The sequence below is a fragment of the Colletes gigas genome, unplaced genomic scaffold (assembly GCF_013123115.1).
Source record: "Colletes gigas isolate AHSC1104 unplaced genomic scaffold, ASM1312311v1 Colletes_gigas_Sc00018, whole genome shotgun sequence".
In the NCBI taxonomy this organism is placed as follows: Eukaryota; Metazoa; Arthropoda; class Insecta; order Hymenoptera; family Colletidae; genus Colletes; species Colletes gigas.
Window position 1 is genome coordinate 3,571,472 of NW_025106647.1, and position 12,628 is coordinate 3,584,099.

General features: G+C 32.5%; 1 protein-coding gene across 1 annotated transcript in view; it reads left to right on the top strand.

The window, feature by feature from the left end:
* The window catches only part of LOC122400453 (nuclear receptor coactivator 2-like), a 286,464-nt gene that overhangs the window by 207,263 nt on the left and 66,573 nt on the right, over nt 1-12,628 (top strand). Inside the window, exon 5 of the mRNA XM_043401934.1 lies at nt 5,250-5,388. Within this exon, the coding sequence (XP_043257869.1) occupies nt 5,250-5,388 (139 nt within the window). The remainder of the gene's footprint in view (nt 1-5,249; nt 5,389-12,628) is intronic.

A 12,628-nucleotide genomic window follows, 5' to 3' on the forward strand; every position in this document is an offset into this window, starting at 1 on the left:
TAAACAGTAACATTTTTAAAAATATTACTTTGTCGTTGATTATAACATTGGAAATTGTATATTTATAAAACGCGAGAAGAATTAATCTATAATAAAAATAAAATAAAACTATTTTATTATGACGTTAAAATTATTGTGCTTGTAGCAGAGGTTATAAGATTAGACAATAAAAACGACGCATGTACTTTTCAGGTTATATTTTAATATGGCACGAATCGTTGCATACATGCATGGAACACTATTCAACTGCTATACTAAAAAAAAATAGATTATTGTGCACGTTTGCCAACGAGGGAAAAAGAAATATTTCCAGCACATGCATGTTTGCCAACATGGGAAGGAGAAACATTTCCAACAATGCTATATATTTAACACGTTGACTGCTACGTCAGTATTCTATGTCACATTTACATAAAATGACTCGTATTGCAAAATTAATTTTTTCGAATTAAATAAATATAATTGTGGTCATCAATAGTTCGTTAGTACACCTAATCCACGATGCACACAATAAATTCAGTAATGTATTGGTCATCAACGGGGCTTTAAACAGTAGTATTTCTAAAAACATTACTTTGTCGTTGATTATAACATTAGAAATTGTATATTTATAAAATGCGAGAGAAGAATTAATCTATAATAAAAATAAAATAAAACTATTTTATTATGACGTTAAAATTATTTGTATATTTAACACGTTGACTGCTACGTCAGTTTTTCACGTCACATTGACACAAAATGCCTTATATTGCAACATAATTTTTTCGAATTAAATAAATATACAGTAATCCCTCCTATAACACAGTACTCTTAGAACGCGTTTTTATATTACGCGATTTCATGTCCCTCGTATAATACGTGTTTTCCCCCATATAACGCGGGGATTTCCCACGTTATATTTCTGTACTGTGAAATTTATAATTATTTGTACAGTTCGTAATCAATTTCGCGTACGTTTGTTTGCACATTGTGTCAATTGTGTTCTTATAAAATAAAATAAAATTATTTCATTAAATTTGTGTTCCTAGTTTTTGAATTGTAAGAACATTGATTATATGTTTTTTATTTAAAATGTTCTTAGTTTGATTTTAAAACGCACATATTTCGTTCATAACATAGTGTTCCCTTAATATTCGATTTAAACCCCCTTTACGAGCATTCTCGTACAACGCGTTTTCCTATAACGCGGAACCAATCTACCGTGTTATAGGGAGATTTACTGTAATTGTGGACATCAACCCCTTAACGCACAGTTTTTTTTAAAAAAACCGGCCAAAAAAAATCAATTTTTTTTTTGTAAAAAAACAATTTAGGACATTGTCTTGGTAAAAAAATGTTTAAAATACAAAAATAATCAAAATTTTTATTATAATTTGGGATTTTGATCCACATTGCAGAAAGGAGTCGAATATTGCAATGTTACACGTACATCCACTTTTTTATCTTTCTTTTCGAATTGCTATTTCGGAAAAAACATATTTTTAAGAGTAAAAATATTTATTTACACTTTTACATTGTTATTTTCAATTCTCGACTATATTTGAGTGTGAAAAATTATAGCAGCATATAATACAACGCCGCTCGAATTATCTCGAGCGTGCACAGTTTGGCCAGTTTAGCGCGCTCGAATTAACTCGAGCGTGTACGTTAAGGAGTTAATACTAAAAAGTATACAAGGTGTTCGGCCAACCCTGGGAAAAATTGACATGAGCGATTCTAGAGGCTAAAATAAGACGAAAATCAGGAATACCAATTAGTTGATGGAGACTTCGTTACAAAGTTATGAACGTTTAAAGTTTCGCCTGTAAAATGGCAATCCGCGTACAGCGTTCGCGCGGAAGGTTGCGGCAGGCCAGTGTTAGTGGTTCTCACGCAGCATGAAAAATTCTACTCATCGACGTTATCGACAGCCTTAGATTTTTGTCCACTTATGGAAATGCGAACACCTTACGTTGAATAAGATTCAACTTGTCTTATGAAAATCCAGAAGAGCATATCAAAACTCGCCCGACGAGATTTTCACAGAGAAAGGGTGAATGTCACTTTCAATACACAATGTTGTGCACAAAATTCACCCATACGCGATCATACACGTCCCACGATCGTCCACAGTGTCCGCAAGTGTCCACAAATAATCCTTTCAGGCACTAATCACTATGCAATTACATAAACACGCACCTCGATTATGTTATTCGTGAGTGGCTATCTGTATGTGCACCACGAGTCTCCCGAGTTACTTACGAATAAAACTGTTATTAATTTTTCAAATACACTTCAACTTAAAAATATAAAAAGGAATTTAATAAACATTCGCTGATTGTTTATATCACTGTATTTCTTACATGTTACTTAATACATAACTGAATGGAATATGTCTAAAATGTGTCGCGTGAACTGTCTTGACTGGTTCTTTTTTACGACTGACTAGCTGGCCGAACCACGTGCCGATGCTGTCCTTTGTCTCCACTGAGTGTAGAATGTGTGTATGTGTGTGTGAGTGATAAGCGAGGCTAGTGACGTAGAATCAGGGTCCTGTTCGGCATTTGTTTCTCTGAACCTCGTCGATCGATGGCACAGTCAGCTGCTAGCATCGTTATATTCTTCGACGTGAACGCAAATCGATGCGAAAATTTCATTTACCCTCGATCCCTTTTTACATTTTTAAATTGAAGTGTATTCGAAAAATTAATAACATTTCTATTCGTAAGTCGGAGCAATCGTGGTACACGTACACATAGACATTCACGAATAACATAATCGCGGTGCGTGTTTATTTAATTGCATAGTGGTTAATGCCTGAAAGGATTATTTGTGGACACTTGTGGACACTATGGACAATCGTGGGGCGTGTATAATCGCGTGTGGGTGATTTTTGTTCACAACATTGTGTATTGAACTGGCATTCACCCTTTCTCTGTGAAAATCTCGTCGATCAAGTTTTGATATGCCCTTCTGGATTTTCATAAGACAGGTTGAATCTTATTCAACGTAAGGTGTTCGCGTTTCTATAAGTGGACAAAAATCTAAGGCTGTCGATAACGTCGGCAAGTAGAATTTTTCATGCTGCGTGAGAACCACTAGAACTTGCCTGCCGCAAACCTTCCGCGTGAACGCAGCTGTACACGGATTGCCATTCTACAGGCGGAACTTTAAACGTTAATAACTTTGTAACGAAGCCTCCATCAACTAATTGATATTCTTGATTTTCGTCTTATTTTGGCCTCTAGAATCGCTCATGTAAATTTTTCCCAGGGTTGCCCGAACACCCTGTATGCTCTAGAGTATCATTAGTAATATTGCAAATAGACTACTGAATGAATGAAATAAGAAGCCACCAATTATAACAACCTATCCCACTCTCATCATGTGCGTCCATGAGAACGAAAGTGGTATAAATTAAAAAAGTTGGAGAATTAGGTTACTTCCATATTCTCGTTCTTTATATAGGATATCATAAAAGAAGGCGAGATTAACTTGTTTCATTTTCGTTCGCAGAAGCTCGTACAAAGTTTCTGCGAACCGTAGTAATACGCTAGCATCTGAGAATGAGAATTAAGCTGGTTTTGTGTTATTTTTAGAAATTAATTCGTAACGTATAAGTTGTATCCGATGCATGTATTTCCCAATGGCGCAGATGTAATTAGAAGTTTTCACGTTACGACTCTATTTTGAACATTAAATGATTGATTCCTCCTTCCTTTAAAAAATGTTTGATCAAACATAAGGGGAATATTGGAGACACTATCAATAACAAACGCTGAGCAGCTTAATCACCCTAAAGAGTGATTAATATTATCGATTAACGAGGTTTTCTGGTTTAGAGCACTAAAAACACGTGTTTTTTTGGAAACTTTTTACCGAAACACGAGTGATAGCTTTTTCAAGCTTCGTATATTTATTTACGTATGCTTGAAGAAGAGAATTCTTCAGTGAAGAAATACGAATTTATCGAAGAAATATGTCGACCGTGATGCTTAAGTAAAAAAGATACACTCACTTTTGAAGTATCATATTTCCATGATTAGTACGAGTGTAGGAATAGACTTTTTTACAGAAAAGTATCAAATTGGTACAAAAAGGAAAGAAATAAACTTTTGATTAGAAAAAAGTAATTGGGTTACGATTTCATTTTAGGCGATTAAGATACGTTTACTTTGTACGTGTGCCAAATTTCGTGAAGATCGGTTTATTCGCGTCGAAGTTTTTAAAGACTTCAGCTTAGGGGAACTAGTTTTGAGAAAAATTACTTTCAAGTTAGACATCGCGACACGCGATGGTTCCATACACGCAATCAACCGTACTGTAATAAAGTTCGCTACTCAAAGTTACCGATTAGTTTAATCGCATCACGTTTCTAGCTAGGAATTAGCAAAATTAAACAAAAAATAAATTGTGTCACTATTTTTTTTTATCGAATATCACGCTACGGATCAAACAGAGGCGTATGTTTGGAAAGTTTATTTATTTATTTATTTTGATGATTAACGTGACCCAGTTTTACATATAGTTTAATAATGACAGAATAAAAATTGAAACGTAGCAAAAGAATATATGCAAAATATTTTATATTTGTTTTTCTAGAAAATCAAAATGAAATGCTGAATTAACAAAATAAGTAAATAAAATAGATATTATGAACATTTGAACATTTTTGTGGAAAAGGGAACATTTTTGGTTTTAAACAAAAATATTTATTAGTTCAATGATGTACGTGATTTCTCACAGCAACACATGCTGAACTGAGTAAATAAAATAGATATTATGAACATTTGAACATTTTTGTGGAAAAGGGAACATTTTTGGTTTTAAACAAAAATATTTATTAGTTCAATGATGTACGTGATTACTCACAACAACACAAGCTGAACTGAGTAAATAAAATAGATATTATGAACGTTTAGATAGTTTTGTGGGAAAGGGAACACTTTTGATTTTTAAAAAAATATTTACTAATTCAGTGATGTACTTGATTACTTACAGCAACACAAGCTGAACTCAGTAAATAAAATAGATATTATAAACATTTACAAATTTTTTGTGGGAAAGGGAACATTTAGTTTTCAACAAAAATATTTATATAAAAAATAGTTCGTTATAGGTCAGAAAAGTGAGAGTACATTTACTATGATCGAAGCAATAATGCCACCGCGAATATAAGATATATAAATTGTTAATCCGGTGATAATAATCTGATCTCCCACTGTTAACGAGTGTAACGGACAGTGATTGCCTGTTTTGATTGTTTACAGTAACAAGTGCCTTAATGAGAAAAGACGACGGAACCTGGAGAGCCATTTTATCGATGAGATTGCCGAGCTGGTTTCCGCCACGGACATGAGCTCTGGCAAGACTGACAAATGCCAGATCCTTCAAAGAGCCGTCGATCGGGTAAGAAGACAGATTTGTACGTTTCTGCCTTTCAAATGGCTGATCGATAAACGCGGCGAGTCCTTCGAGTTCCGATCGAAGCACGTCGCTTTTTACGACGCTTCGGCACGTACAGTGCGATCGAGGGGTTCGTTTCCTTTTTCACGCAAGGAATACGAGACAATTTCCTTCAAAATTTCAATACATTTCAATATATTAGAAAGTTGTTTTTCTCTCGTTTCCTATATCTTACATGCTACCGTTTCTTGTCATTTTTTCTTTCCTAAATTTTGTTCGTTATACAGCTAACGATACTCGATAGGGATCAGTTTAGATGTTTCTTTATTCGTTAACGAGTCGCTAGAGGTGACGGTGGCTAAGATCAACGTTTTTTGGAAAAGCAGTTGTACTTTCTAGTTCAACTATTATTAAATATATTTAATATATTATTTTTCCTAAATGGTAGTGTTTGATTAGATTTCCTTTAGAACTATTAATAGCTTTTTATATATTAGGTAAATAGAAATATTTGATAATAGAGTACCTGCTATTTTACAGCATTCCTAATTAAAGTTATTTGCAATTTTCCAAGTATTAAGGTTCTTTCATCATAAATCAATGACCATCTGGGGGCATATATTAACACTACAAATTAATAAATTTTTTTGTATTAAAAATGCAGTATTTTTATTTTATAATGTCTGTTACTTATTTGAGGTTAATTAAATTGTATAATCGCATACAGAACAATGTAATATGTATTAAATTTACATTTAGTGCTTTTTAGACAAACTTTCTAGTAACTAATAAAACTTTTTAATGTAACAAATAATATTTCTCGTCAATTTTAATGTTGAGCTATAATTTTCTTAAATTTTAAAAATTGTTATTATACCACGAAAAGCAATGGAACATCTTATGCTAATGGTGCTTTCAAAAATGTAGTTTTAATATTTATCACCGTTAATTTTAGTCCCCGTCCCCGAAACATTTATAAACATCAACGATCGAACAGTAACGTATCGAATTAACAACTTTACACGTAGAAAATTATGTATGGTTAGCTTACGTAACGAGCTGTTGAAAGAAGATATGAAACCGGAGAAGAAATCGAAATGATCAGCAAATGAATTTGCTTCTTGGCGTATTCTGTAGATAGGATTTCCGTATTCACGATTGGATCTAGATAGAGTTGTATAAAAAACTGGCCAAGTCACGAATGGCTTCGAAAGTACTCGAAAACAAATTAGTTCAAAGAATTTTGAACATTTTATTATATTGTTAATTACTTGAGAAGAAAACGATAGATCTGGTCTTGTAATCACGATTAGATCTTCATCAATTGATAGTCGATTCAAGCAATTTAGTAAAAATGTATATTTCGTCTATATATAATGAGTCATTTTCGAGATAATATTATTTATTTTACTATAATAAATTGTTTGAATCGAGTAACGACTTAGCAATTAATTTAAAGAAAATTTATCAGAATGCACATAATTCAGCAATAAAGTTTTACTCCAATATTAAATAACCAATAATTCAAATTGCGATCGAATTTAAATTTTGATTTGTTGCGAAACATTCTATTCTATAATTGAAACTTGTATTTTTATGCAAGATAAAATAGAAGGAAGGGGACTAGAGATGTTCAACTTACGAATCACGTCTGGGTTCATTTTAAGAACCATTACTGTAGTTGCTCGACGCGAAACAGATGTCGAAAAGAAGGGAAATGAGTACGTCTCCTAGTTGGGAGGGATATAAACGTTCGCCTTACGAATCACGTTTTGGGGTTCATTTTAAGAATCATTACTGTTGTTGCTTTCCGGGAAACAAATGTCGAGAAGAAGGAAAAAAAGAAGGGAAATGAACGCGTCCCCCAGGTGAGATACATAAAAATATTCAACTCACGAATCACGTCTTAGGTTCATTTTAAGAATCATTACCGTAGTTGTTTGTCGCACAACAGGCGTCGGAAAGAAGAAAAAGAGAAATGGATGCATTTCCTAGTTGGGAGGGATAAAAACGTTCAACTTATGAATCACATTTGGGGTTCGTTTTAAGAATCGTTACCGTAGTTGTTTGTCGCGAAGCATACATCGAGGAGAAGTAGAAGGGAAATGAACGCGTCACGCGAGATTTATTCTTTATGGTCTGATAGACGGTGAATAAAGTCAGACATTCGCAGCGCGTGTCGCAAGACTTGTATCGATTTGATGTAAATTATACCTGACACGCGTGCAGGCGTCTCGTAGGTGAGACGAAGCGCGCTCGCGAGCTTCCGTCCGTCTCCATTTTTGGAAAAACGTTTGTCGCGTCGTTTTATGATTCATTGGATCCGCGAAAACGCATAGACGACCGGTGTCTTTGTCTCGAAATTGCCGAAGGCGTATTTAAAAAAATTTTTTTTTACCCTCACCAGGAATTATTAATGATAAATTATCGTGTTGGGACGCTCCGCGTCCGCCAACCTCGCGGCACTGCGTTATTCTTGAACTCGTCGATCGATAAGGTATTTACTCGCGTATCATTTAAGTGAAATAAAAATTTTAACGCATGCGTCGAGTTTTACATTGATCTACTGGCACTCCCGTGCATAACGATATTTTTTTTATTAATTTTTTTCTTTTTTTTTCGTGGATAATCGATAGGAAAAAATTGTATTCGAAAAGGCGCGAACACATTAGGTTAGACGATATGAAATGCAAATTAACGCGTCCGCTGCCCACTGGGTATATATTTACGTAATTGGCATTCAGCTGGAAGTGCTATTACGTGTACACGTAGTTTTTATAATGATTTGTGAGAGTATAATATTTATTGGCAAATGGAACTATCAAATATCGATAGTGAAAGTCCAAACAAGAACCACGCACATTTTTTGGTAAAATTTATTTGATATGGAGACGAAGAGAGAAATTTAGTTATTACTGAATAAATTTATTTTCGGATAAAGGAATTCGTATCTCGAAATTTTGTTCAATTGAATTTATGATGGGCTTCTAGACCGGAGAGAGAAATTTAGTTACTGCGGGAATAAATTTATTTTAAACGAAGGAAATTAAATTTAAATAAATCATTTTTGCCTGATAATTGGATGTATAAATAGAAACAAACGTGAAAGTCTCCCAAAATTACGTACAAAAATTTGAAAGTATCACGTATATGTATAATAAAATCTCAGTAAACCAGAAAATAAAAAGATTGTACGATAGATTTTACGTTTCTAAACTAAAATTGGAAGCACAGTAATTGAAGAACGATTTTTAAATTAAGTTGAAATTCATGTTTTTCTTGTGGCATCCTAAATCAGTGGTTTCTAGAACCACACGGAAGTACCAAAATCAGTGGAACATGAACCGGAAATATTAGCAGGGGAACAGTGTTTAAATACCAATTATACTGTAAGTTACATGACTTATGAGATAGTTATATCGTGGAAGATTAGTTTACTATTTGATTATATTTTTTAATAAATGTGAGGCAATTTTTACCCTTATATATTATAGTCTCCTTATATGTTTCTAGATAAGAATGCTAATTTTAAACATAATTGAAGGGTACATAGGATTGAAAATTTGATCCACTTGCTTCATTATTACAAATTTGATAAAAATCGTTCTTCAAAATGTTAAAAACTTTTTGAATCCTCTTTTATTTATCAGTAATTATTGATTTATTTGAATTCAGTTGTCTTCAAAATAAATGTAATTATATGACATACATATACAGGGTGTTCGGCCACCTCTAGCAAAAATTTTAATGAGCGATAGTAGAGGCCAAAATAAGACGAAAATCAAGAATACTAATTTGTTGGTGGAAGCTTCGTTAAAAAGTTATTAACGTTTAAAGTGCCGCTCTTACTGAATTTTTTTCTCGAAAATGCGCAAGATTTCGGGGGTATGTCTATTCACCAAAAATGACTGTAATTGAACCCTACAACCGAAAATAATTTTTCTACAACGATTTGCAATTTTTTAATTTTCTCAAATAATTTCACACCTTCTCTATTTTTTTTCTCGAAAGTGGGCAGGATTTCGTGGGTATGTCTAATGACAAAAACTGATTGTAATTGACCCCCGCAACCGAAAATAATTTTTCCACAACGATTTGCAATTTTTTTTCTCCGTTTAAAAATTTAGGCACCTAATTGGATTTTCAGTAAGGAATTTTTTTCTCGAATGTGCGTACGATTTCGGAGGTATGTGTAATGATAAAAAATGATTGTAATTGATCCCCGCAACCGAAAATAATTTTTTTAAAATGATTTGAAAAATTTTTTTTCGCCGAAAAATTTCAGCACCTACTCGATTTTTTTTCTCGAAAGTAGATAGGATTTCGGAGGTATGTGTACTCACCAAAAATGATTGTAGTTGACCCCCGCAACCGAAAATAATTTTTCCAGAACGATTTGAAATTTTTGAATTTAATTGTTAATAACTTTTTAACGAAGCTTCCATCAACAAATTAGTATTCTTGATTTTCGTCTTATTTTGGCCTCTACTATCGCTCATTAAAATTTTTGCTAGAGGTGGCCGAACACCCTGTATAGATGAAATTTATATAAAATAAGTATAATGTAATACATTTAACATGTGTTTATTTAGATTATATAATTATGTTTATTAAAAATGTGTGAATCGAAACGTACATAAAAACAATATCTGATTATTAATAGTCGTTTATGTATTATATCGATGATCATACTTTTTAGAAAATTTAATTTCCTTTATAAAATTTCGAGGGAGTAGTAGTTCTTTTGGAATACTTCAAATTATCTTTCACAGGAAAGAAATTATTATTGAAGAGCTGTTTGGAAAAAGTTTGTTGCAAGGAGGATCATCCACAGAATTTTTATTCAAGATATACGAGCGGATAAATCTTGTATGACCAGTTCTTAGATCCGAAAATCTACTTTGGCAACTTTCGTATAAATCATACTTCAACCAACCACAGCGTAAAACTCTAACTTCGGAAAATCGAGTTTTTACGTGCACGAACTTGATAACTTGAGGAATATTTGAACTAGTAATTTGTGTTCTTCCTTTCTTCGGATGAATTTCAAGTTATGTACATTGTATTTTGTCTTATTCCAATCAGAGAAACCTCACAAATATATTAATAAGGTCCCATTAACAAATAAGTTTGACCAAACTGCGGGTCTTTATGCAAATTCATATTTTTATTTATAGAATTGATGAAATGGGAGCTTTATAGAAGGCTGTCTCAATCACTGAATACAGGGTGTTCGGCCACTCCTGGGAAAAATTTTAATGGGGGATTCTAGAGGCCAAAATAAGACGAATATCAAGAATATCAATTTGTTGATGGAGGTTTCATTAACAAGTTAATAACGTTTTAAGTTCCGCCCGTACTGAATTTTTTTCTCGAAAATGCGCAGGATTTCGGGGGTATGTCTATTCACCAAAAATGATTGTAATTTACCCGCGCAATCAAAAATAATTTTTCCAGAACGTTTTGAATTTTTTTTTTCCATCGAAAAATTTCACACCTCGAATTTTTTTCTAGAAAGTGGGTAGGATTTCAAGAATATGTCTAATGACCAAAAATGCTTGTGCTTGACCCCTATAACTAAATATAATTTTTTTAGTATGATTTGAAATTTTTGAATTTAATTGTTAATAACTTTTTAACGAAGCCTCCATCAACAAATTGGTATTCTTGATTTTCATCTTATTTTGGCCTCTAGAATGCCTCATTAAAATTTTTCCCAGGAGTAGCCGAACACCCTGTATAATAATTCGTGTCTTACGTATTTCTTATATTTTTGCATATTAAGTGCATCCTGCAGTTTTTTGAGAATTTAAATATCCCATAAATGCATAAACATCCGTATTCTGGTAATAATCTGTGTTGAAGAAAAAGAGATCTTCCTTTTATCTTACTAGTAATTTTGCAAGATTTCTATATATAGATTATAATGTATTCGCAAGAGACTTTTTAGCGATCCATAGGTATGATTAATACTTTTTGGAATATGCAAAATTTTTGATTAAATTATGAATGATGGTTGAGTAATACTTGCGTCTACGATCAGAAAAAAACTTTTCCAGTATTAATAATTTATCTGAATATTTCAAGGAGGAAAAATTATATTAGAAAATATGTCAACGTCAACGTTTTTAATTAACAGGATTATAAGACAGTAAATCAGTCTAGACAAGCCTGATTGACAAAATAATATGAACATAAATTATTCTTATATCGTGCACGTATAAGCTGAATCATCTCGAAGTTTCAATTATACATTGTTGCTATCGAACTAATTAAACGTGAAACTATGTCTAGTAATGTAATTTATTGAAAGACGATGCTTATTATGGATGTTTCTTTGTTAAAGTTCCGTACATCGTCTGTGATAATCGCCATGCTTATAATGCATAAATAACAGTGCATTATGAGTGCTTAAATATTCATCGCCCAGATTAATATAAAACCTGTCCAACGATGACTAAATCGAATATTTTAAGCAGAACGGATACATTTTATGCAGCAATATTGAAAACAAATTATCTACACATTCCTTTTACAAAATTTCTTTAAACAGTATTTACTATACTATTATATTAACGTTTACTTTTGAACGAGAAATCGAATACACGTGATCAACTTTAGTAACACAATTTCATGTAAAGAAATAAAAATTGAAAATATAATTAGTAAAAATTATTTTGAAGATTATTATGAGAAATGCAATTTTCATTCTTCTGAAGATTGTTGTAAATTATTATGAAACAATGGTGAAGAATATTCTGAGACCCAAAACAGTTTAAATTAAACATTTCTACGTTATTAATGCACTTAGATGCCGTATAAAATTTAGTACTCGCTTACTCGTTGCATAAATTTTACCGTTGCGAGGGAATCTGAAAGTTTAAAGCGTAATGGCAAACGAAAAGCTGTATTTAAGACTGGAAATCCGTAGTTAATTCTCACAAATTACTTCTATTCTTCTCTGCTCAATAGAATCAAGTAATACAGGCCATTGTCTCGATCGTATCGTATTAATGCCTTTATGTGGAAAATGCAAATAAGTGTTGTGCAGAATTACGAGGAAACGTAATTAACGAAATATCTTCATCGGTAATAACGTAATGTAGGTAACATTAATAGAAAGACAGTAACTTCTATTTGAGAAAATATATGAATTTATATTTGGGACAGACAATTGATCGATTTCAAGTAAAAAATGTAGCCTTATAAAATTTGATTCTTTAACGCTAATCTAAAAACAAAA